This window comes from Delphinus delphis, chromosome 17 (assembly GCF_949987515.2).
Source record: "Delphinus delphis chromosome 17, mDelDel1.2, whole genome shotgun sequence".
NCBI classification, from domain to species: domain Eukaryota; kingdom Metazoa; phylum Chordata; class Mammalia; order Artiodactyla; family Delphinidae; genus Delphinus; species Delphinus delphis.
The window spans coordinates 57844312-57872120 of record NC_082699.1 but is presented as its reverse complement, the minus strand read 5'-3'; the positions used below and the strand labels follow the sequence as shown (position 1 = coordinate 57872120).

The 27809-nt window shown below is 36.8% G+C and overlaps 1 protein-coding gene across 1 annotated transcript in view; it reads left to right on the top strand.

Annotated features, from left to right (window-relative positions):
- TRPS1 (transcriptional repressor GATA binding 1) overlaps positions 1–27809 on the top strand; it is a 252939-nt gene that overhangs the window by 217241 nt on the left and 7889 nt on the right. Inside the window, exon 6 of the mRNA XM_059995083.1 lies at positions 25729–25851. Within this exon, the coding sequence (XP_059851066.1) occupies positions 25729–25851 (123 nt within the window). The remainder of the gene's footprint in view (positions 1–25728; positions 25852–27809) is intronic.

Here is a 27809-nt window from a genome sequence, read left to right as displayed (position 1 = left end):
TTGAATCATTTTATTCTTCTCAATTCTTTACTGAACAAAGTTTCGCTTAGTTCAGTTAAAAGTCATAGTTTCCTGCCTCCTAGAATTCACAATCTAGTACATAAAAAAACACTTGATTTTTTCATCGGCTCTTTGTTTCCTTAAGTGAAGGAGGGATTTTGGTGCAATTTAATTCCAACATCTCTGGACCACCTTAAAGAGGTATATGATTTCAGGTGCATGATTAGAGTGGAGAAAGATTCAACAGGACTCACTGAAGGGAAGTTTGGGGGATGGTGGAGAAAAGGATAAGTAGAAAGAGAAAATAAAATGTTTATTTAGCTGATGAGGTCAGCTTCGAAAGCATAGGAGCAATAAAGCAAGTTACCTGGAGCTTCCTTAGAAGAAGTGCTGGAAGCCACATTTTAGCGGTGAAAGCTTCTTGAAGTCTGAACTCTTGGGCTGGGCTTTGAAGGTTACAGCAGGTTTCAGAGGTTGAGAGGAGGGGAATGTACGAGATCTGAGTGAGGGAACTTGGAGTAAGCTAGTTTACCTGGAGGGTTCAGGGAAGGGTGGGGGAAGTAATTGAGTAATCTAGGTTGTGAAGAGCATTAAGAATGTGGAACAAAGGATTTTGGAAATTATCCACTGAGTTGTGAAACGATGAAAATTATGAACAAGGAAGTGATAGAATTAAGATTGTCTTCAGATAATTAATCTCGAAATGGTACTCTTGGTGGATTGGAAAGCAGTGGAGCCACGCAAATAATGAGAAACAGGAGGAACCAGTTGTGGATAAAAAGATTTTCTTTAAACAGTTATTGGGTTTTGAGATGATAAAAAAGCATGATTTAATTGAATAATTGAGCACCGATGATTTGCATTTTTTAAAATGACCCCCCAAAAGTGTGCCCTCTGTCCTTTATTAACTCATAGTTTAGTGGAAGAAGTAGCCATGTTCACAGACAGCACTGAAGAAGTATAGTTTGAAGATGGTAGAACTACCAACAAAGTGAAATGAGAGGATACAGGAGAGACAGAGCGATCTTCTTGGAAGAGGAAGCAGAAGAAGTGTTCTGAGCTAGACATAAAAAGATGGATAGGAAGAACTTAAGTTGGATTCATTCTTCATTTGCTCATGCATTCAACAGAACTTTTGTTGAGCACCTGCTCTATTGCAAGTACTATGTTGGACACTGAACAGGGTGGTAAGAAAGCACAGTCTCCATCAGAGAAAATAAAGTCTGGCAAGTACAGAGTCTGAGTGAATGGCATGTGGTCCCAAGTGGATGGAGCTAAGGGGTGAGGATGGAGGGAGTTTGTACAAGATAAGATGGTAAAGATCAGCTAGACCAAATGGGGATGGAAGGCGGGTATTCAGTTATGTTGTTCACTGAATGATGGAGAATTTTAAACGTTTGGGGCGGGGGGAGATCTGTATTTTAGATCTCTATTGTAGACATTGTAGACGTATATTTTAGAAAGGTAACAAAATATCCAAGTTAAAATATTTATTTACAGATAGATTAGGCATGGCCATACACTTTAGATGGTCATCCAAATGGTTGGATCTGTTAGTCACAGGAGGTACAAGCGTGCTGAGTTTGAGTATGAGGAAGGAACCAAAGTCTGAAACTGGCGTTATAATAATTATCATTAATTGAGTACTTACCGTTATCTAAGCACTGAATTAACGCCTTTACTCTGTGAAACAAGCTGTCAGTTACGTGCCATTATTACACCCTTTTTACAGATGAAGCAATGGATCAAAGTGAGTTTAAGCAACTCGCCCAAGGTCACACAGCTAACTAGGGTCAGAGACAGGATGTGTATCGAGGCCGGCAGGCTCCAGTACCTCCAGATTACAAAGACAGCTCAGACAGAAAAGGCCTAGGATAATTACTATCAAAGGACTTGAAAGTTATCATGGCAAAATTAAATGCTTATGGTAGCTAAGCAGGTTGTGTAAATGCCAAGGCTCAGAGGTCCTAGGGGGGATGCAAGTACAGTTTCTAAAAGAGGCAGTCACAGCCAGCTCCCCTGTGTCTTGTCACGAGAGAAAATGAACCTAGCGACATTGGGCTTTACGAGTGCCAATAAAACCCAGGGGAACAATGGATTTATGTGAGATCCCCCAATTTTTAAATATTGATAGCTAACTGAAGTTTTCCTGTTATACTACCTTGTGTGATCTACCTGCCTCCACAAAACAAACAAACAAATAAAAAACACAACCTACTGCCCAGATTGAGTCATCTGTTCACCAGAAAGAGAACCCTGATTCACAACAAAACCCTTTGAAATTTTTACATACATTACATAGGTATTCGTGAAGCCCCCTATTTCTTCTCATGGACAGAGTCAAAGAGTTTTCAAATATAGAACTCGCTACCGTTGTCCGATTTTAGGTGAAAATTCATACTAACTTTTCTCCCACATTTCTGCAAGCAAAAACAGAAAATCAGATGTATGTTTTTCCTTCAGAAAATCAATGGGTGAAAATGTTTGTTGCTGCCCACACTGTGTCATCTACTCAGAGAATTTGACTATTTATATAATACCAGTGAATCTAAATCTGACATTTGAAGTCGGTCCTCCAAGTTTCCAAATATCCACATGCCTTGCATCATGTAGACTCAGTAATGAACTTTGCTCCCGTTGTTTTTACTCAATTTTACCCAGAAAAGTTAAAATATTAGTGATCCTACAGGTCCATTCTTAGGCTTTGTGAACCATGGTAAGAAACTTGTGCATTTATGAAGAAGTTTAATAATAATAAAAAGCTATAAAGTTGTGTTAGTGCTTCAAAGGGAATAACATCAAAAACTTGTGGAGAAAAGCCACAGGCTACCATCAACCTCAAAACACATACACACTTGGTTGGGAGAACTATTTTGGTAGAATGAAGCCTGGTTCACCAAAACCAGGTTCACCAAAGAAGAGGGATAAATGAGGCCATTTTTCATTATTTTCCCAGTGGATTTTAAAATAGTTACCTCATAAAATAAATAGCTTAAGTTTCCACATTACTTTTGCTGTTAATCTGTGCCTCTGATGCAAATAAATGAGTGGAGATTTTTGTACTCCTGAAGGTTTATACAGAGGCAAATACATTAAAAAACAAGCATCCAAGGTAAGTGTAATTTCTTACTCAAAACAGCAGCTTACAGGATGCTCTGGTTGATAGAGGGAAGATGCTTTATTCAGATGAATCTATAAGTAGATTTATTTTTAGATGCATCGTTCAAGTAGATGCTATACTACCCGATCGCATCTTCACAGTGATATGTTTCTCTAACTTGGACTTGGTCTAAGTGGAAGACTTTAAAACTCAACTGGGCTGTCCAAGCAGAGAAATATACACTTGGAATGTGGGTTCCTATGGAAAGGTTGGACCCAAACTGCTTTTGATATGAACACCAGAAAGACAAGGAAGGTGTTAAAGACCAACTCTAAGCTTTCATAAAAATTAAAAACCCATCCGCTAAAATTAGAAATCGTTTACTGTCTTTGTTAAGAGGCAGCTGAATGAACCTAGCTATCTAGTTAATAAAGAGAAAGAGTCCACCTTGGCCAAGCTCTAATTACAGCCTCAGAACCTTTCAGTAAGTTTACAGCTTAAAACATCTGAGTGATTCTGCCTTTTGAAAGCCATGTGAAGTTAGAAAGGCTGCCTAATTAAAACAAATCTTGGATAAACCACTTCACGGAGATAGAAGTTTGATGGTTGGATATATCAAAAATTGTTACCAGATGTTGTGCTGAGGCCTTAACAGTTTAAAGATCATGAGGGTTTTTTTGTTGTTTTTTTTAACAAAGCAAAAATTTTCTAATTGAAGTTGTCAGCAGGAGTGAGACTAATATGCCTGTATTTGATTAAATAATAGTTTATTTAACATTCAGTGTGGCCCAAACTTGGCCACGACAAAAGTCAGAAAACATTTTAGCCAGAAGACATAAAAAGAAAAACACAGCAAACTGACAGCGCTATGTAGGTAACGCTCGGGCACTGTGGTTTGATAATGTCAATTTTGAAACTCTTCTTGCCCGTTATCCTCATATGCCATACAAGTGTATTCTGCAGCAGTGCCTCAGAATCGATTCTTTAATGTAGTTTGTATTTTCCCAAAAAGAAAAAAAAGCTAGGGGACCAATACAAACTTATTATAAGACTTACGGCTAAAACCCTGGAAAGCAAACATCATGTCTTTTTCCATTATAAACATGTAAACATCTATATTTTTAGGAGTTACGTGTGTTATGTAGACTGCTGTTCTGACTCTCACTGGGCTGTGGGGATTTTCTCTGTATAAAATAAAAGAGTGTAAGACTCACGTGGTCTGTAACAACTTGCAGGCACCTTTTCCTGATTACATGATAGGAGCACGTAACTACTTCCTTCCTCTTTGGTGGACAGCTGTGCACGGCTCTCAGATGAAACCAAGCTTGTCCTCCTTTAGAAGAATATGGAGTCTTGCCTCATCCACACAGCCCTTCCTCTTGACTTTTGAGCCTCTTTCTCCCCTTTTATCTTCTTCTTCCCAGGTACACACCTTGCCTTGCGCCAATGAACAGTGAGGCAATACCTTGATATTTCCAGAATCAACATTTTAGACTTCTGCTTGACATAAAAATGTAAGAACTTGTCTGCAAAGAATACTGGGGAATGGATGCATCTTTTTAAAAAATGAATTTTCCACATAGCGGTCAATGTCTGAGCTCTCACTTGCTCTCCGTAATACACAGAGGTCTGGATTTTCAAAGTAAATTGCAGCTTACTCTGTGGCAATTATGAGAAGACAACTACACTAGAGGGTCATTAATCATTTAAACATTCAAATAAAACTCAGTGTTTCCTTTTAGATCTAAAGTGCAGCCCATAACACAATCGAAACAACATTAATGGGAGAAGGGAACGAAAAGACAGAAAACAGCTGTTGCTCCCTGGGCCAGGGTGCCGTGGGCTCTAATCAGAGGGTGAGACACTGTATACAGTCAGGGAGAGGACTCTGGTTGGTTCCCTTCATTTCCTACTGTCTTGAGCTCTCTCAGTTCAAAGGAAGTTAGGGTGGATGTTCTTACATGTCATAACACTGCATTTCTGGACATTCAGCAGAAGAGACCAACGGCTGGAAGGTTTAGTTTTCCAGCTGTTGCCGAGGAGTGTTTAAAAGTTGCTTGTTAGCTGCAAAGTGCTAATAATAACGTAAACAGGGTACAAAATGTCTCCCGTGGCTAATGAGCAAAAGCTCTGCTCTTTAAATATAACATTTTCGTTATGAAAATGCATTTCAGTTTTACCAGCAGTTTACTTTAAAAACAAACTTGGTGAAGACCTGAAGGACATGACATAGTTAACCAAATGTGTCCTAGATGATAGCACGGAAAATAACTTACAGGCCAGTTGAAAAACTAATGACTCCATCATGTCTCTGGACTATTTGCCATTTTAACAAGTTCAGTTTCTGTCTGTTTGATACTCTGTAAAATGTCTTGACTTTGTGGTGTGATTTTTACTTTCACGTCCATTTCCCGTGTCCTAATTTTTCTTACCTTGTTAATGTCCCTGAAAATGGCAGCGGCAATTATGAGAAGACAACTACATTATGAGTTCATAATTATGAGATGATACCTTCTTTTTTTTTTACTTTAAAAAAAAAAAAGTGAAAATTGTGAAAGAGAATAACAATTTGTTCCAGTCCGAAAAGAGTCCCAGGTAGAAGCAGGATAGAATATGGGTCTCCAGACTCCCAGCTTCCTGTGCTTGTCAGTATGCTGTGCCAGGGAATGGAAATCACAGCACTTACCATCCTGAAAGGCTCACTTCTTGCTCCCCCATGCCCCGTGGGTGATGAGTTCCATTCCTAGTTTATAGAAGCGATGACTGAAGCCAGTAAGGAACTCGTCATCTGCACTCCAGCTCAGGCACTTTGTTGACTGTCTGAGCTTAGCAAAAGGAACACATCTAATGCTATCGCCATAGGCAGTTAAGACCATTTGAATCCCTCCCCTCAACCAACAAAAGACGAACCTGGAAAGAGTGATGTGTATTTTACTGAGTACTCAACAAATATCTGTTAAGAGAGCAAAATCAACATTAGTTCATCCTATTGCTGCATATACTATGAATATGTCTTATGTTAGGTCAGATCGGTCACCAGTCGTATATCTGGATCATGTTTTAAATACTGCCATAAGATGATCTTGAAGTGTTTCTTTTATTGAGAAATAAAGTTTTCCTTAGAATCACCAGTGTATAATGCCTGGAACTTAGTAGTCTGAAAAATGACAAATGAACAAAACAAAGAAACAAGGAAGGAAGAGGATCAGAGAGGGAGAGAGAGGGAGAGGAAGCCAGGAATGGGGGAGAGAGAGGAAATGAGTCTCAGAGCTAATGAGGTTACTCCTGATCATCTAGGAAAAGAATGAACTATTCATGGATTACTAGAGCTGGAAGGGACCTTGGAGATCATTTGTTATTTGCACTCTCTGCCCTCCCTTTTATATAAATATATAAAGAGGGAAGGAGGGAACTAATTTATTGAACACCTTTTATGCGACTGGCCCAATGCAAGATGTTCTACATGCATTTTATTCATGACCCTTTGGAATGGTTGGCCACTTGCTTTTTTCTTTCTCTGAGTCAGAACCTAGTCAGAAGCTATCTAATAGCTTTATTAGATAGAGCACTTATTGGGTCTTTGCTTATGTGGCTTCCCTGATAGCCGGTGAGCAGCTTGACACCATGGGTCATGTCTTTTACAGCTCTGTGTCCACAGTATCAGCATGGCGCTGGGCACAGGGCACATTCATACTCAGTGAATGGTATTAAGTATTAATTAATGAGTAAATGAATTACAGATACATACCACCCGATTATCGCATTTAGTGTGTGTCGTGGCCTTGGTGCTTATGCAGTTCTGTGCATGGAAGACTTCTTGTGCTAGATTTACATGCTTTTAGCAGTAAGTGAGCCTTGCATTGTTTCTACTTTTTAGACTTTTGAGTTTCTTTTGGATGATATTGATTTGCTTTCATTTAGATACAGAAAAAAATATGCCACATTTTGATATTTTAGCCTTAATACCCTTATGTAACACTTATAAAATTCACTTGCTACATTATAAGATGCTTTCAGTTCATAGAGGAAAATAGAACTCTTAGCTTTTATACCTTAGAAAGAATATGGAAACGTAGTCTCATGGTCTCCTTAACTCTGAATTATAACCCAGACAAGCTAGAGACATGCCCAGTGATGCAGAATTCAAACCGAAGAGAATACCAACTCCTTATGGATGTGACTAGACCAGAAGTTGAAACTGATAGTAGCTAATCTAATATTTACAGTGTAAATATGAGAGAGTACCAGAAGAGGTATATATATTTTTCCCAGTCCATTTAGACACCTCATATCAAAGAAGGTAAGCCTTTCTTCTTGTGCATGTAGTTATTCAGTCTTTCTAGAAGATAAGGATGATACTTGGTCAATTATTTATTTTTTTTGACATATGTGCCAATGGGAACAGTTATTGACCCATTAAATACTTTTTGATATTTGACACAGGATAGTAAATACATGCATTCAGAAAACAATCTGATGCTACCTTTGTCATCATTGTGACACCTGAAAAGCTCTTTTGGTCTTTCAAGTACAGATAAACCTTCAGGAGAGTTCTCAGGTGAGCTGTCCACAAGGGCTTTTATTGTGAACCTTCCACACATATCCTGTATATTCATTGTGAACTAAGGAAATGGCATGGATTGAATCTCAGATCATTGATCATGGCGTCCGTCATGGGGCTATCCTTGCTTTTTGTGCCAACAACATTTTGCCAAGTTCTTTTAAGCAGACTCTTTGGTGGTATAGTGATCGTTATGCTATTTTCTCATAGTGTGGCTTTTGTAGAAAAAAAAGAAAATGGCATGGATCGATTTTGTCACAACAGTTACATGAGAAGTGTAGATAATGATGAACTCTTTCAAGGATTATTCACACCAAAGAAAATACTAGATGGCATGGATGGACTACTCAGATGTGATCGGTATTGACTCTATTTAAGTATAGAGGCTCTACTTACTAAAAGAATTCCCTTCTGGATAAATAACATGCAGATGATCGGGTACGTGTGCGCTCGCGCATGTGTGTGTGCGTATTTATAGAAGAAACATGTTGTTTTATTTTTTTAATCTTTTACCTCATTTTTAATGCCTTACTTCTGGTAACAGTCCTTAATATTCTTTTGAGAATCCACACTTCCCTCGCTTTTATTTCATCTAGTTCAGATGAAGCTGATTTTGCCCCAGATTCACGGCTTAAGTGTGTGCTAAGATCCGTGTTACTTAGACAGGAAGCTTATTAGAAATGCCTAATCTCAGGTCCCATTTCAGACATACTAAATAAAAATCTGCGTTTTGATATGATCACCAGATGATTTGTAACTCACATTAGAGAAACTGCTCTAGACCTAATAAACCAATCCAAGCATTCATCCTATATCCCACCTGGCTGTAGTGGGACAGGGACATGACCTGAGTTTGGCCAACAAGGCCCCTATTTGAGGAGACTGGGTCGGGCCATCAGGAAAGTGGACTCAGTGCTTCCCCCTCCCTTGTTCAGTTGAGAATATGGCTCTCAATGTGCAACAGTGATGTTGCCATCCAGGGACAAGATCTATGTGAGTAAGACTGTAGTCAACATGTCATGAGAGCGTTTGAATCCTGGTTAAACTACGCCTAAAGTCAGGGTTTTTCCCAGTTTTCAGTTGCGTGAGTCAGGTTTATCTTCATATTGATCTGGTTTGGGTTGTGTTTTCTGCCACAAGCAACTGAAAGAAACTAAAAGATACAGTGGTTAGTAATGATTAAGAGCTTATTGAAGTCCAACACCTACTTGCATGGTCTCCTTAGCTGAGAGATAGAAAGAGAGTGTTTGAGCGTGTTTCACATTTCACATTAGTTGTAGCACTTAGAAGCAAAGGAATCATAAAAGTCTTGGGATTGAGATGTGTCTCCTTTCCTGCATCGTTCTCTTAATTGCTTCATGTATATTTACCTTACCTCCCCTGAAAATTATAAACACTTCAAAGGCACTGAACTTTTCTTACATGAGGTGATAATTTGAAGTAATAAGACGTTTATAAATAAACATACCAGAACTTATACCAAGTGAGTGTAGGCTTTCAAAACCACCACCTGAGGAAGCTGCCAATTTATTCAGGTTTTGCTGACTTTGGAGAGAACATTGTTGTAAGTCTTTAGAATAATGATCAACGCCAGTTTCTGAGCCATGCGATCACATCAGCGAGTTGCTAGTTACATCTGATTTGTACTAAAGTGACACAACTGGCCCTGCCGTTCCATCTGGTCAGGACACTTCAATCCTGACTGACTAGCATCAGCCCTGTGTCCCCAGAGCTGAGGGGCCTTGACACCCCTAGTATCCCAGCTACTCCCTAAGCACTCTCTGGGAACCACTGCCATCTAGCAATGAAGGGGCAGAACCTGTCCTCATGGAGGGTCCCCCCGAATTCTGCTCCTGTGCTACAGCCAGTGGGGTTCTGATTCTGGTAGAGAACCAGTATAATGAATGTCGACTGTATACCTCTGAGCAACTTAGAAAGTAGAATTATGAGTTTAGATTCAGAGGACTTGTCATCCTTGTATAATAGAAAGTGCCTAGCAATTGTATTCACAAATAAGGGATGAATAATCTATCACGAACTAGTAACTAAGAGCATGTTTCTCAAGCTCCTCAGGGTGTTGCAGTGACTTGACGGCTTTGATTTCGTGGGAAGCAGTTTTCATTTCTTCTCCTAAAAGAGGAGAGGAGGCAGTTTATAGAGAAGCAGATTCCTAACGGAGAAAACCCCTCCTTTATTGATTAAATATCAGGCATTTAGATTGTGAGTTTTTCCTTTCCTGTCTGTGACTTCTGCAAGCCAAGAAGATTTCAACAGGCAATAAAAATTCAAAGAAATAAAAGGGTGGAACAGGCTGTGCGTTGGTTGTTAAGGAAAATCTAAATCAACTGAGAAGGAAGGTAAAGGAAACCAATGTTTACGGCTGGGACCAAAATGAATTTTATTTGGAGTTCTAATAGAAAATTATACCATTATCACCAAGTTAAAAATTATATATTTCTCTAGTAACAGAAGCATGTCCAATCATTTAAACTACAAGCTGAAAAATATATTTTCAAAATAATGATTTTTGTGATAAAGTGATGAAGGCATTTTTTTTATGAAACATAATGTTATGTTACGATAACCTGGTGTAAATTATTTTCTTAGACTATTAAAGCAAAACCTCTCTGCTAATAGTCAGGAATTACATTACAGTAGCATACTGCATAGTAAAATAAAGTAAAAGAGTGGATCAGCTTCCAGAAACCCCTCAATTGTAAGTGAATATTGCTTTCAGAATTTGTTTTGAAGTGTGAATTTAAGAACTATACACAGAAGACAAAACTTTTAATAATTGTATTATACCTTAGACTTTCAATATTACATTCCCATCACAGATTTGTCTAAATATTTTTCTTAACTCAGAATGAACCATTTAGAATCACCCATGTAGAATATATATATGTGTGTATACATACACACAAAGGTAAGTGTGAATGCATATATCCTGGGTTGATTACTGTGATATGTATGGACATTAATTATGCATGCTCAGTTATCAACAGCAATAGCAGACTTAGTGTGATATAATAATCATTTTCAAATAATCCTATATCTACTCAAGTTGGAAAGATTCTGACAGCAGGAGCCTTGAACAACTGCCCTGAGCAAAATAGACACTGCTTTCTTCTAAAGCTGGAAAGGACAAAGGTAACAATTATCCCTGAGACACTGGAAACAGAGTTGTCTGATTTTTTTTTTTTTTTTTTCTCTCAAATGCCTCCACCTCTTGTGAAAAGAACAGTGTGCTTGGGATGCAGTAGGCAATGGTGGACCTTTCAGAAGCAGTACTCGGATAGACAGATAATTAATGTATTAAAGGTGTAATTGAAATTAAGAATAGCTTTCATATGTGCTTTTAGTGCTGTGCAACAATTTATTATTTGTCTGAGGTGCTGTCTTGAATTTTAAGTCAAGATGCCATTTGGAGCCAAGGTAGAAAACAACACTTAAACATAACTACCTCTGAAGGTTAAACTTGATACAGAATTAAGTAGGGGTAGAAACGGAGATTATTAAACATTTGTTTTGCCCCTCCATATTTCTTCCATAAATCCGGTGTTCCTTTTTATCATTAAGAGAATTCTGAGTCAGATCAGTATTCCAGTTAAATCAAACTATTTAGTTGCTACATTAAATGTATCTGTCCAGAGGTATCTTTAGCACAGATTAAAATTCCCAATGTGCCTGCAAATTATTTGCCCTGTAAGAAATTCAGAAAAAAAATTTCCCTGAAAATGTCTAACTTAATCCTGATTTATGTTTAGTTTTAAAAAGCAAAAACCTGCAGAGAGCCTTCTTAACAACTTTAAACATATTACAATTTGCAATGAGTATACAATGGCATACACTCAGTGGTGGGAGTTTGAAGATCTGAACGTTCAAAGGAATTGTTTCTCTATTTTAATAATCATACCTCCTTATATTAATGAATTCAATTTACTGTGATATTTTCAAATTCTTTCTACATTATTTCTTTAACTGGCCACAGGTGTTTGTTTGTATTGCTTTAGTGTTCTTCTCTAAGTTTCAAAATGACACGCTCACACAGGAACTCACATTATTTTTCCATTTTTGATCCCTCCCTTCCCCCACCATCACCAAAGAATACTCGTGCCTTAGTATAAATCAGTCTATTTTCATGCTTTTAAAAAAAAAAAAAAAAAAGTCAAGTTCGAGAAAGAATAGCACAGCTGTTCAAGATGTCATATCTTATAAAACAAATCTATTAGGAAGGTCAAATCCTGGAAGGGGTCAAGTTAATGATATAAGTGGAATAATTTGGTCATTTTCTGAAATTTGTAAACCTACAAACATAAAAGCCCTGCATTAGATTGACTAATTAGCTAAACCTCTGCTAATGGTGATTTTCTTCTTTAAAAGTTAGGACTTTTATGTTTAAGGCACACTTTTCTTTACCTTTTTTTTTTTCTTTTTGGTAAATGTGAATTGCTTTGAATTTTAGTCTGGTACCAATCAGTCCACTGTGTTTATTTTTGAATTATTGCCTTCATTTGGGATGAATTTAAAGGAAGATGGTTATTTCCATTTTTATTTTGCCAAAGAAATATACACATGAGCAACAAAAAATATATATATATATAATTCTAAATATATATGTGTGTATGTATCTATTTGTATATATAATAACAATTAATAAAATAATAAAATCTTGGAAAATAGGTAGAAAAAGAGGGATGACCTAGGTCAGATCTAGCCACTTAACTTTTTGGAGCATGTAATATCTACAGATTCCTTTAATCATACATAAATTATTAATTCTTCATGAAATCTATCTCCTGGTTTCTTAAGTTTCATTGATTCATTAATTCTGCCATTATACCTTTTTTTGTTTTAATGTTGAGCCTCCTTTTAATTTATTTATTTTTATTTTTGGCTGTGTTGGGTCTTCGTTTCTGTGCAAGGGCTTTCTCTAGTTGTGGCAAGCGGGGGCCACTCTTCATCGCGGTGCGCGGGCCTCTCACTGTCGTGGCCTCTCTTGTTGCGGAGCACAGGCTCCAGACGCGCAGGCTCAGTAGTTGTGGCTCACGGGCCTAGTTGCTCCGCGGCATGTGGGATCTTCCCAGACCAGGGCTCGAACCCGTGTCCCCTGCATTAGCAGGCAGATTCTCAACCACCGCGCCACCAGGGAAGCCCGCCATTACACTTTTTCATCAGAGATATTTTATCTTCTAGCCTGTTATAAACCTTTAACTTGGGAAAGAAGTATAACTTTCTGATTTTTAAAAGCAGGTATTTTAAAATGTAAGACCATCAGTCCCTGAATTTTTTAAGTTATTAAACTGGAAGACCTTGAAACCACTTTTTTTTAAAAGGAAATATGTGCATGTATTCACACAGATACATATTTTCAGTATATGTTTGTATGCACGTGAATATATTGTATATATGTGTACATTTTATTTATATGTGTTTATATTTATATATGTGAATATATTCTATATGTATATGTATTATATATACATATATATATATATATATAAATAGAGGATGTCAAATTCCAAATGGTTGTTTACGGACATAAATTTATCCAAAATCATTTCTTGTCCAAAGATTTCTAAGTCTTGATCTGTATAAATCTAAGTGAATCAACTTTGTGTGATCCATGAATTAAATGTACATTGTCATATTTTGTGATAACATATATCATCTGTGTGATCACACCATATGAAAAGAACGCTACATTCATCTAGAATGAGTAATATGCATAAGGGAACTTGACCTACAGTGCATTTCTTTATGTTCTAGAAGATTCCAACAGCCACTGATTCCTTCCCCAAATTTCCACTTAGCTTTTAGGATGAGAAATATGTATCTTTGACAGACTCATGAAACTCGTGTAAGTGACTAAGTCACCACCAAACTGCTTTACGTAATGAATCCTTAAAGGTCTTTTGGAACACAGTGAAAACAGAAAGGAGAGAGAGAAGTCAAGAGAGAGAAGAGAGCTATTTCTATTTTTTAGATGCATAATTACTGTTATGAACTTTCTTTGAGACAGTCACCTATATGTGAGAGTTTTAGGATCACTATTCATACTTATTTTCATATTGTAAAATAAAATAAATATGAGGTCCTTTGTATATGTTTTGCTCATATTCATAAATATGTAGCTACAGATATTGAACTTTTTATGCATGTATATATACACATCCAAAGCTTATTCAGTTATTCAGTATCTTCTGAAATCTGATATCTGTTGATACTTAGTATCTTCTGAAATTGAGGGAGAAGGAATTTAATGCTGAGTGTCTGATACATGTTAAGTATGGCATCCGTTATTCTGTCATACATAATTACATTTGTTAATTGTGTATGTGAATTGAGAGAACTCTAACATAGTAATAAAAATAAATCACAGAGTACTGATATCTTATTTTCCACCTAATAAAATCAATAGTTATTAGGCTGACATATAAGACACTCTCCTAGCCTAGGAACTCTTACTGCCTTTTAAAATTTTTTCACAGTCTTTTGTACAAGTAATTATATTTATTCTCAACTCTCCAGGAAACTCATGGAATTTTTTTAATCTAACAACATCATTGATATTTTAGTTTCACTTCTAAAATATTATATTGCTTTAATGAAAATAAAAGTAGTGACACTTCACCATGTGTTCGTACTGAAAGTGGATTCATATGTGTATATGTGTATATATACACATATATGCGTGTATGTGTATATCTGTATGTATATGTACATGGAGACACACATACACACACCAACATATGCCACTTCTGCTTGTTCTGAAAATTGCTCAGAAGCTCAAGCAAACAAAGCTCATTCCTTTTCTCTCCTGTCATATAATACATCATTTAAATATGGTGCAAAATTTAGTAATTTTCTTTTATGTTTCACAAAACTGAAACTGTTTTCAATTTGAGTCCTATTTTCTGTGATAATGGCTGCCTTTGTATTTCATGAATACAGCTACATTTAAAGTGAACACACTTTGATCACAGCATGTATGTATACGTACACATACACACATATTTTAACAGACTGTTTATTAAAATTAGCAGCATCCTCTCTTCTGATAGAGGTCAATTCAATTAAACTGTCATTAATTAAATGCCTACTGTGTGCAATGCACTGATAATATAAAAGAGTAAAGGAAAAAAAAAAAAGGCCCTTCCTTCAAAAGTCCCCAGTCCCTTGGGAGTGACTTGCATATGTATCAATAAATAATTGGAATCCAGCGCTCTCTCTCCTGTACCTAAGTGCTGAGAAAGCAGAGCTGTTTGATGATTTAAGACAATTCAATATATGAATTGAATTCTAAGGCAGAATTGGCATTCTAATGTTCCAAAAGCTAAGCGTACACACTGACAACAGAGTACCTTTTATGAAGAAGTGTAGTTTTGATATATTTGGGGCTAAACTTGTAAGTGTGGATTAGCACAGGAAAACAACTAAACCATTTTGGGGATCTCTTTTGTTGTTTCTTTTGTATGTTTTAAATTTCAGCTTCTCAATGAATCTTTTTTTCAAATATTTTTAAGAGCTTAGTAATTGATGACATTTTCTTTGCCATTATTATTCATGTCACTAGGGAGAAATGTTATTTTTTGTAGGCAAATCACTGTAAAAAAATAATAATTTGGGGTCATTTCTTGCTTTAATTTATTTGCATCTTCTGCAGAGATCGTGGACAGTTTAACAGTGTTCACTCAGGGAAAAAATAATGCCAACAGAAAAAGAATATAAACCTGAGGGAGGGGAAAATAAAGTTTTTAAAACGTTCGTTGCATTGTTTTAATTTCAGAGCCCCTCTCGTGACATAAAATCTCGCTCACCAAGAGGTTTGTGTCTCAGGAGGTACAGCCAGGCCTCAGTACTGGTTTCCTTATATTCTGCTCCATGTACAAGATGTCGAAGTATGAAATGATTTTAACTGTTCCTTTTGATAGGAATGGCTGAGGGGTCATCTCCAGAGAGAGTAGTTCTTTCTTTGGTACGTGATACAGTGTGATTAACAAACTCCAGATAGCACAGAGAAGCAGGTCCGAGTAAGGTTTTTAAGTGCAGTTCCCTACGCAAGACGATGTATTGCCTGGCGCTGATATGGCAGTACTGGAGGGGGAATATCTGCATCTATATAAAAGCAAAGACAATCCTTGCTTTCTTCTTGAGCAGCTGCAGCCAGTCCCACTAATGGACGTGCAAAAGCAGAAACGAGCAGCACAAGGTATGTGTTCGTTTTTACAGATGGTACTGCAGACAAGTTGGTAATGGAAAAGGAAGTCGTGTACGTGAGCTATTTGACCATGGGGGTGGAGGGCAGGGAGCTACAGAAGGACAGCCCGATTACAGTACTTTCCTGTGTAATTGACCGTGTGAGTTATTGAAGCAGTTTTCCCATGAAAGATTTCAGTTATTACAAAATTACATCATTATTGTTAAGGAAATGCATAATTCCAAGTTGTCTTTTTAAAATAATGTCATTAAAACTTTAAAAATCAGCTTAGATTTCCCTGTCTGCCCAGACCCTCAATAATGAAATTATCTGCTAGATCTGGGTTTTACCTATAACAGTCATAGAATCCTTATTTAAAGACACATCTTTCATTTGAACAGTGACAGAATGTACTAGGTACTTATTATAACTCTTGGAAAGGTGTATTTAAGTACCTGATTTTATGGGTCCTGAGAAAATACAAAGTTGAATACAAAATTCATTTTCAAAGAATTATTTATAGAATCAAAAATTAAATGAAGTTTAGGTTTGTTTCCCTTAGGTCCCACCCCATGTATTTAAAAGTCACAGAGAATGAAATAGTACAAGAAGTATTCCCAATATAGTCTTATAAAGTATTTAGTTATTTAGTACAAATTGCATATTTGGTATCAGGGTCTCTCGTTGACACATTTGCAGATTTTTAACATGGTTCTTAACTGTTTCAAACTTCAGTATATTTAACTGTATTTCCATAAGTTCTGTTGTTGTTGTTAAGAGGAAATAAGCAGCAATTACCATCTTTCTACTGAGCAAACTATACGCTATGTTTTAATATCTGATCTCAACTCAATAGCCTGTAAAACATGTTTGTAGAGTTAATAATATTTTAGTCTTGCTGGTAGGTAATGAAATGGAAACTATATCACACATGAAAAGTATAAGTCGACTCCATAGGTCACTGAAGAACATGTACTTTTATATCTAATAATGGGGGAAATGTTTAAGGAAAAAGAATTGTAAACATTTTTATATTATTCAAATCTCAGGAATTTGGTAAAATGACCTCATTTTTCAGAATTGACAGCACTTTCTCTTGAATAATGAGGATACCACACATTGCAAAAGGTTTCTGCCAAGGAACATACAAATATATAAAGTAAATCTAGTAAATTGTTACCTGAACATGTGTGTTTACAGAACTTGTCAAAACTCTAGCACCATTTTTCCTTCCCCATCTCTAGTTATGGTGAATGCAAAAGAGATCCTGGTTCACGGCTGCCTTTTCATGCTAGCATTTTTAGGAACTAAGTCAATGCGCTAATTTCTGCTTTTAAACAGAGGCTTTTTTCACATATATATTTTACTCTTATTTTTTGAGACAGCAGGATCAAAACTCATGCACTGCACCCATCCCCCTTCCCCACCACTGCCTCTCCATCAGGCAAGCGCTGTGCTCTTCCTCTGGCTTCGGCTGTATCTACCAACTTCAAAAGTGATCGTTGCCATATCTGATCAAGGATGAGTCATTTCTTTCTGGTACCTCAAAACTTGGATAATTTGATCAGCTGTTATGGGGTGGTTTGAAGAGATAAGGGTTCTTCAAAGCCAAACTATGGTGAAATATTTTTGGTAAAAATTCCCCGATCACTTCTTTAGTAATATGGCCTGAAACATGGTTAAGAACTGTAGCTCTGAAGTGAGGGAGACCTGGGTTTGTATCTTAGCCTGACTATTTAGCAATTGAAAAATGTTTGAAGACCTCAGTTTTCTCATCTGTAAAGTGGATAGAATAACAGTAATAATAATAGTAATAATAATTCCTGTCTCTTAGGATTGTTTTGAAGATGTCAGATAATGAAACTAAGCCTTTAGTATATTATCCTACACAAAATAAATACTTGATAAATATTAGATGCATGATGGTGATTATTTTTAATAAGTACAAAAAGTAGGGACAAAAAGTAGTCAAACAAGAGAATTCTACCAGATAATTGATTCAAAAGTGGTTTTTAGAAAAAGTCTTGTGCTTTTGCCTAGACTTAGAGACAAGGATGTATTTTTTGACACTAGGTAAGTCAAAGAACCATTCTCAGTCTTTTACCTCACCAGTAAAGTGAGAGAATAATAATGCCTGGTAATTCATTTTGAATCTAAACTGAGGTAATATATGTCAGGAGTTCTTAACCTTGGGATCCATGGGCACTCGGACCCATGTGAAATCTTTGGATACATTTTGTGAAGGACATTCTTTTGAACAGCCTGAAGTTTATTTGTAAAATACTTTACATATTTTTTTTTATTATCTGGGGAGAGTGTCATAAATTTTATCAAAAGAGTTTATGACTTCGAAGAATGTTAAGAGCCATTGATATAGATGTAAATGCCTTGAGGGATGGTAACACTTAATGGACCAGCTATTATCTGTTAGCTGATACAAAAAGAATTACTGATTATTATCTGTTATTTTCTGTTTCTTTCAAAATGACCATATCACCATCACTATCATAAAACCAGTCCTACTTAGGTAATACATAAAATACCTATATTTGTTTCTTAAATTAAATGCTTAGAAACTGAGCCTTTTGAACTTTAGGCTTTTTCTAGAAAAGTCCCTATCACCAAGAGTTTTCTATAATGTGAAGAATTCCCATAATAAATGTTTGCTAAATTTACTGTTTAAATAAAATTTGCAATAAATTTATTAAAACAGAACCAATTCTTGTATTCTCATGCTGAGGTTTGCTTAAGAGGTGCTAAAGTTGTTTGTGCCTCCAAAAAGCCTTTTTTTTTTTCCTTTTCAGTGTCAGATTTTGGCACTAGCATAGAAGAAGGTCCCTGTAGAAACTCTCTCAGACCATTGTTGTTACTAAAGGAAAGGTGAAAATGGATCTGTGGTGGCAGAAATAGAAGCAGTGAGAGACATGAGCAGTTCTTTTGACAACAATGACTTTCACGTGAAATGAAAAAAGACAGTGTAGACGTAAATCTTCAACCATATTTTCAGCTGTCCAAATACATATTGCTATAACGGCAGAACACTGTTATAGAAACAGCATGGGTTTAGAACTCCAAGGATCTGGATTTTTCTAGTCCTGGTCTGTTACGTAATTTGTGTGTGACATCAGATGTTTACTCATTTACTAAATATGGGGTAAGTCAAAGTATGGAGATGGGGGTCCTTCAGACCTATGTAATGGGTTATATGTGTGATAAATTTCTAAAATCTGAAGATTTGAAGAATCCATATGAACAATTTAAAGCGTGAGATTTACCTTGGGAACTCTTATTTTCTGCAGTCCCACTCCACGAGTCACCAACTGCATCTCAGAAGAAATGGAGCTGATGTGTTTTAGCGTGTCCTGATTTACTGGGCAACTCCCATGTGGTGACGAGTCAGTGGGAAGGTCCTAGGCACATTCGTACCTGGGTACAATTTATGACTACTAGAGTATGAATTGCCTCATGTCCTGGAACAGAAGTTGTTCCATTGCTCCTAGCCAAGGATGTCAGTTTAGTTTACACTGGTCTCCATTAGCTTTGCTGGTGTGTTGAGGAAGTGAATGTAATAAGCCAGGTAAACAGGTTTTGTTTCCAAACTCTGAGATAGGTAATTACAAGACGGATGCTTGGCTGAACCTTGTAGAGTCTCTTCAGTTTTCTGGCAAGAAATCTGAGGGCATAGAGGGCTGTTTTCAAGCAGGCATAGTCTTGCTGTTTCAACCGATTCTTCACGATTTTATTTGAAACAAAAGGCAGCCAAGGTATTAATATCTATTGCTTTTTGTTGGCAGAGCTCTTTCCCTGCTCTTGCTAAAATATTGGCCAGCCCATGCTTCTGATAAAATTCTGGCTATTAATTTAAAGGTGTTCATTGCAAGCCACCATCTGTTTTAAGTGGTTTTAGGTACTGCATTCCTTATATTCTGTAGGGTCTATTGGTGTGTAGTCAATAGTCAATTAATTCCTTAATGGGCGGAAGTGGGGGAGAGTGGCCTTCTATGTCTCTTAGTGGTGAATGATAGTGATAATGACTAAAATAATATTTATCATTTATTCAACAATTATTGAACGTCTGTTATATATGACAGTCATGAACACATTATTTAGTTTATATCAACTGTGTTGGTGGTTAATAGGGCAAAGTTATTGATAGGACATTATTACTGATGGGACAATAAGCAAGGATCTTGCTTCTGAAATGACTAGACTATTACCTATTTTTATTAAGGAACACAGAGAGTAAGCCCTCTGATTATTAGATAACTTTCAGCCTTTACATGAGATTTATTCGTGGGAGATGCTTTGGTTTCTTCAGGAATGTTTCCATATAATTTACATGAATTAAACTGTCAATGCTCACGAACGATCTCAGTTTGTATCACGTTAACTCAACACGTAGTTAGTTTTTAGCAGATGGTACTGGAAACTGAGAGATTACGGATCATGTCTGCCATATACATCACTGTAACCCCAGCTTCTAGCACAGTGTCAGGCACATGGTGGACGTTTAATAATTATTCCCAGAACTGAGCTGAATTAAATTTACCACTGAAATTTTATTACTGCAAAGTTGTACCAGAAGGTTCTATCATAGCCATCTGTGCATTTCCCTAGAATGAAGTTTTCAAAGGATTCTTGATATAATCGAATAAACATAGAAATTATTTAAAGAGTTAAAAATACTTGAGGTACCTCCAGACTAACAGCATGTATATCAAATTTCAGATTGATTTGATTTAAAATGGCTAAGATATAAAACCATAAAAAATGTGAGTAAATGCTCTGCCTATCAAGGCTTGTTATGTAATTACATGGTTTCAGTATGGTTCTTATTCATAGAAAACTATTATAAAGCATCATTTCTGCACAAATAACTCCACTAGTAGGGATTTTTAATATCTTGAAGATGAATATCCATGTCTCTAAATGTTAAGCCACTTGAATTAATAATTCAATCAAATTTACTTTTTATTAATCAAATGAATAAGTTCTGTGTTAATGATGAAATTTGAAAACCTTAAAATGTTTCTTTTTGGCTGATCTTCAAATAATAAGATAAAGTAAGCAATAAAACAGATGAACCAGTTTGAAACTTCTTTTCCCATTCTTATTCATTTCTAAAGACACATCTGGGTTTACCAACGTATGTGTCAGGGCTCAACTCAGAGGGATCTGCAACTGACTGAGAATTTAAGCACCATAGAAGCAAAACTTCAATCAGAAGCTTTGAGAAAAATTTAATGATAGTGATGCCATACGGTGGTTAGCTGTGAACCTAAAGACTAAAGGTTTTTTCAGTTAGTCATTACACGTCTTGGTGTACTCTATAGCAGGAAAAGGAAAACACTACATTGGATTTAAAGTGTACTTGTGTTAAAAGATGGGTGTGTCATTTTCTGTTTCAAATCCTGGCATGGATGATTGTGCAAATTCATCACCTAAATTGCTGTTGTGAAAATCAATATGGTGGTTCCAAAAATTTGAAACGTGGAAAGGAGACAGGTGATCCAAAATTCTCAGTAAGTCACTGGGCTGGCCTCGGAATTCCTTGCAATTAACTGTTCCTACCACTGCCCATCCTTTTTCACACAGGAAGTTACCAGCCAACAGAAATAACATGAAGGCCACACAAATGCAACCTAAAAGTTAGTGGGCAAACTATTTAAACTTGAAGTTAAAAGCAATCAGTTCCTTGTTGATTCCAGAATTTCCTCCGTAGAAATTTTCAGTTGAGATGACTTTCAGGTAGATTGGGGTTTTCGGCCAACCTTCCTTCACTCTTGCCCTCTGTTGAAACCACATAGAAGCAGAAGGTGCCCTGAGAGAAGGCCAGGGGCAGAGGATGCTATGACTGTGTGTAGCTTTGGATGTGTAAAGGACAGCTTTCCTTCAGCCTGAAAGGAGCACCTATCAAGTACGCCACCGGTGTTATCCACTAACTACTTATTCCTGTCATTTCCTCTCCCAGAAGTGTGCTTATCCATATCACTCAGTTCTCCTCTCTCCTGCACAAAGTCATGGAGGTACACATTATTATCATCTCTTAAAAACAGCCTGTAGGAAAAGGAGAAACAATGTATTATTTAAAACATACACACGCACATACAGAACCATCAGCAATGCATGACTCTAGTGATGCATATGCAGGAGAGTTGCAGCTTTGTTCTACCTGACCTTGTATCCTCAGGACATAGCAAGTATCTGGCTTCAGCTATTTCTCAGAAATAAGTGTGGGATGTAGGACTGGAAAATTAACTCTCTTGATTTTATTGTCTACAACCTCATTAGCCCTCTCTGACCAACTGAAGATAGATTTGTCAATCCAAATGGGAGACATTTCAAAGGAATATTTTTTAAAAACTTTTTTTTTCAAAAACAGGAGTGATGACTAGTGATAAAAATAATAGCAAGAGAGATTATTTTCAACTTCATTAATGTTTAGCTGCTCAAGACAGAGAGCACTGTCCTAGGTGCTTATTACTTAGACTATTTGATGACTGTTAAGAGGCATGATTTCTGTCTTTAACATAGTACAAAGGAGAATGACAAAATATTTTAAAACTCTGCTATACCTGATAAACTATGAATGAAATAAGACCTTTAGTGCCTTTCTTTCTCTTTAACAAGTTCATTGTTAAAAAGTGGGGCAGGGGAAACTTCTATTCTGCTTCCTTTGCCAGCAGACTGCTTCTCAGCACTTGATTGGGCTAAGGATGTTGGTGACTTCAGAATAAATGCCATACTCCATCCAGCCAGGTTCTCACTGTGGGTCAGGGCTCTCATCTGCGGTGTGATTTAGAGAGATGTGGCACGGTCTACAACTCTGTGCTCACACAACTAAGGATGTTGCCCGCTTCTCCCACCTTCTCTGTTGCTTCCAGTAATTCCAAGTGCATCAAACATAAGGTTCTACAGTGCTCACCAAAGTGATACATTTGTTTAGATGGGAGGTAACTTACCATGTGAAATATTTCTCACCTACCTCCCACTCTCCTCCCGCACACAAGCAGGCCCCTGTTGAATTCTAGGTGTGAACACCTAGACATTTCACTCTGACTCAACTTTCCATTCTCATATTTGATAAGGTTGGCACAAATAAAATACATGTGATTATACCCAGCTATATGCTTTAAGCATATCTAAAATGTGCAATAAGTAGATTAAGGAGATATAAACGAAACCACAAAATATTTTTCTCTTACAAAAGAAATACAATTGAATCCCTTTGATGGATAGCTAACTTGAGCACCTACTACATACCTGGCATTGTTTTATTACATCCATTTGTCCGTATTAATACTCACAGCAGCTCACACTTTAAAGATGAGGAAATTTAAGCATTGCCAGGTTAAGTAACTTGCCCAAAATTGCACCCAGCAACTCAAGACAGAGACGTGTTTTGAGTACAAGTTGTCTGACTCCTAAATCTGATTATTAACCCCCCCATGCCATACTGACTCCGAGTAAGTGAATCCAAAGGACTCCTGATGTATTTAAAATAAGATATGGTTTACCTAAAATATACCAGCCTTTATTGGAGCCTAAGTGCTGCTTAAAGCAAGATACGCCTGTGGAAACCAGTCCTGTAATTTCAGGATTTTCCCTCGAACTAATGAAGGGCATTTTCTTTGCAAGAGAATTAAGCACAAAGTTGTGCAAGGATTGACGCGTTCTCTGAAACCAGGATTACACCCACTTTGGCATGCTGTGTCAAGCAGCCAGGGCATAAGGAAAAAAAAGCAGGCTGCAATGAATGGTTATACATTCAGATTTGAGCCTCAGACATATATGTGGGTCAGTTTCCAAATGGACATTTACATTGCCTTTACATGGATCAAACTGGTGTTTATTTGCAAAACGTGTTATTTCGATCTTGGAAAAAAAAGACAGCATGGCCCCAGGGAATTTTCACAATTATAACCTAACTAGGCTCCCCGACTTACCTCGGATAAAGGGGGCCCCCAGAGTGTTTGATAAACACAACCTCTAATAGATCGTTGATTTGGGGGAAACGGCAGTCTGTACTTTTGCAGTAGGTCCCAGTTTGGACTTTGAGGGCTAACACCCAACTTTTGTGCTGCTCTTATTGAGACTGAGAAATTTATGATACATTCCTGGCCCTGATTTGGGGTGGGGGGAGTAAAGAAAAAGGGGAGCCAGAGATTATCTTTGTGAAAAACTCTAGCTTATATTACATCACTTAAAGTAGCCCAACCTGCTACACTAATGAAATTGTGTTCTTGGTTGAAAAGGACAATTGTTAGCCCGACTTTGTGTTCACTAAAAACATTCCCCCAATCTTGTTAAATTATTGCTCTCATTTCAGATTTTTATGGCTATGCAGCTTACCAGTCCTCATTTCTTTACGTTTCATTCATTTTCTTTGTATCGATGATTAATGGAGGATGTTGAATGTTAGAGTGAGCAGGCATCAGCAATTGCAAGATCATAATTAGTTTAGCTGACGAGGGCCTCTGATAGCACTTGCATCTGGATGGAAAAATTACCCTATAGGGAACTGGCTGCTCACCAGGTCTTTTTAGTGATACATTGTGAAACACCCGATGAATCAAATGCCCTTTCAATGCCAAGAAAGTGTTCCAGTCTTGAAGCCAAAATTATGTCTGCAGAAAGCTTTCCATTTGAAATGTATCAGAGTACAATTATAACCATTGTATTTTCTTGGCAGGGATACCACTCGTCTACAGTATGGACTCAAGTTAAATAAATTGCCTAAATTTTATGAATCCCTGAAATTTTGACTTATGGTGTTTGTAATTTTAAATTTACAACAAAATTGGGCTCCAGCAAGACTTTTTCCACTCCTTATCTAACATGCATATTTTATCATTAAAGGCTTTACTTCCTAGAGAAAGGAGAGCAGAGTTGCAATTCAGGCTCTTTTTTTTTTTTTTTTTTTTTTTTCAGCAAGAGAGTTCCATTTCCTGCCTGTTAGTATTTGCGCCCACAAACACAGCCTGACTTTTGTTTCAATGAGAAGTTTAATGGAATCATTACTTGATAGCAAGAATGGAACAAGCAGTACTAATGATCTACTTTCAAATATTCTTGGATTATTTTTGAATCTGGTGGTTAGAGAATTCAGCCCACTAAAATCAATTTGTGTTCAGAAATGCTTGTGATTTCCAAGTCTGAGTCAAATAAAATAAATAAATAGCCATTGATGGGACTATGTTGTCTGGCTTAAGTAGGCCCCTCATAAGGATTCTCATTAGTAATACTGTACTTCTAGTTGGCAGAAGTTTCTACTATTCCTCTCAGCTTTGGGAGATAGAGGGTGTGTTCTCTTTCAGATTTTACAATTGCAAACCAAAAATCAGAACTGAGTGTCTTACAGTCTCTTAATACTTATGTTACGTGAATGACATCCAAAAAGACACACATCAGGTTTAATTGTAAGTGGTTTACATGCTGCATTTATTCCAAGCTTGACTATATTTTAAAGCTCAGGTAGCCTGTGCTCCTCCCTTTCCAGAGTATATTAAACATATTGGCAGGCTCTGTCTTTTGACTTTTGTTTTGACACTTTTAAAAGGTATATTTTAGGGTTCAGCATTTAGGAACCATCATGAAAGGCACAAAACCCAAAGTTCAAAAAGTTAAAGCTGTTTCTGTGAAAGGCCTTTGGTGTTGCACACACCTCATCCATCACTGTACGGTTAATTATAATGAAAATCAGTGGTGCCTATTAAACACAATTGAACCTGACCTCATTACGGGCAGTGTGGTTTTATACTGTCATTGTTGCTAGTCTAAAGACAAAACTCCTGGGTTGATTTGGTCTAACTCCACTGATCATGTGACTCACCTCTGACCTTGTGTCTTTTTTTTTTCCCATTTCAGAGGCGTAGAGGCTCGGGTGTTTTTTGTGCCAATTGCTTGACCACAAAGACCTCTCTCTGGCGAAAGAATGCAAATGGCGGATATGTATGCAATGCGTGTGGCCTCTACCAGAAGCTTCACTCGGTAAGAACTTGTTAGACTGTTTCAGGAAAAACTTTATAAAGCACCCTGGTCTGTGGCATGATAAGTTCCATTCCCTGGCTTGCAGTGCCTGCCCCTGCAGAGTTTAATGCAGTCGCTTTGAGTGCACATGTGATTTATGGTGGACCGGCCTTAGATGTTATGGGGAGATACGTCTGAGATCATTAGTAATGCATTATGCTTCTTTTGATATAAAAGAGGAAAATGATTGATTTCTGGGAACGTCACATAACGGATAGTTGAACAGGTGGTTATCAGAATTCAGTGAAATTAATTTAGGTAGAAAGGAGAAACTTCAAAAATTCAGAAGTACATACAAATTTAAAAATAAAAAGGGGTTCTCTCCCATGTTCATTATAAAATCTAGGGCAGGGGGAAAATGCTTATTTTCCAGTTTACCATTGGGATTTGCAAGTGTCATTTGGGGGCTGGAAGTTGGACCCGTTCAGAAGAGTAGTTCTAAACTGGGACCCAGGATGCCAGCGCTCTACAGTGCTTCCAGTGGTATCTGAGGGCTTGCAGAGCACACAGCAGAGCAAGATGCAAAAGTGCTTTGTGTTTTAAGATCTCCGGCTGACTAATTTCTAGGGCTCTCTGAGGTACCTCAGTTATTGCTAACCAAATTTTAGGTGGAATCCTCTAATAAAATTTAAACTCACAAATCTCCCATCTTTATATGCATTTGACTTCTTGAGGATATTTTTTTAGTTTAGATAGTTTATCTGCTGACCAGAGCTGCCTTTAAAAATAGGAATGCCCCACGTAGTAAGCAGAAATCTATTTCCCTCTGCCGTTTTCATTTTGTTTGGCATTTTACCACAGCTCTAGCACCGGCCAATGAATAGATCACAGCTATGGAGAATATAATTTTAGACAAAATGTCCTCCTAAATGGACCATTGGAAGCACTCTTTTAAAAAATGCATGCTGCCAACAATGCTAATTGGTAGTAAACTGTAAAAACCTTAGTTATTAGCATGGAACTAATAGAAGGATTCCCCACCCCCTGACACACACACACACACACACCACCATGACCTTACTTTTTCTTAAACTTCACCACTTAAGCACAACAATAAGCTTCCATTCAGGGGGTACTGACATTAATAATTTTAATTGAACTCAGGCCAGTCAAAGGCCAAAAATTAATTAAACTGCTGCTCTTCCAGGTTATGGTAATTTAACAACTGCAATATAAACTAAACTTTTTTTTACAGTTTCTTTAATATTCATCTCTCCAGAGATGAGATGTTTTCAATTCTGAGGTTTTTTAAAATCACAGATTTAAACACATAAAGGTTATACTCACATTTCATGTCAAAGACTGCCACAAAAATTATGAAAGTTTAAAAAAGGTATTAATGCATATTTCAGATTTCTTTAGAAGACAGAGATTAACTACTGCATATTTTTATAATATGAATATGAACTCTTTATAAACCTGAAATTCTGAACAAAGTAAATGAACAGGGAATAGCCAAGGGGATGTGGTATTTTCATTCTGAAATGAATAATCTGATTGTCAGTAACAAGTGTGTTATCCTTTTCCCTTCAAAATATCTTTGTGACAATAAAAACATCGCAAAACGTTTTGTATTTTGTTTAACATATAAAGTACGCTCTTGCATTGAGGTGCCTCCTTTCTAGGTATAATTCATGAGTTACGTATTGTTTATATTCATATTTTATGTAGAGATTACTTCCTGATTTCAGTAATCTTTTAGAAAAATCAGATTTTAGCCCATTTAAAGATTCTCCTAAATTTTTCATCTGTAAATATGCATTGATTTATTAAACATATTCTCTTGATTTTATAAATCAAAATTAGAGCTCTTACTGCAAGTAGAGTTTTTATTATAGTCTTATCTATGGATTTGAGTCATGTAATATAAACACCTGTTGACCATGTACATAAATACGAATCATATAATACTTAAGCTG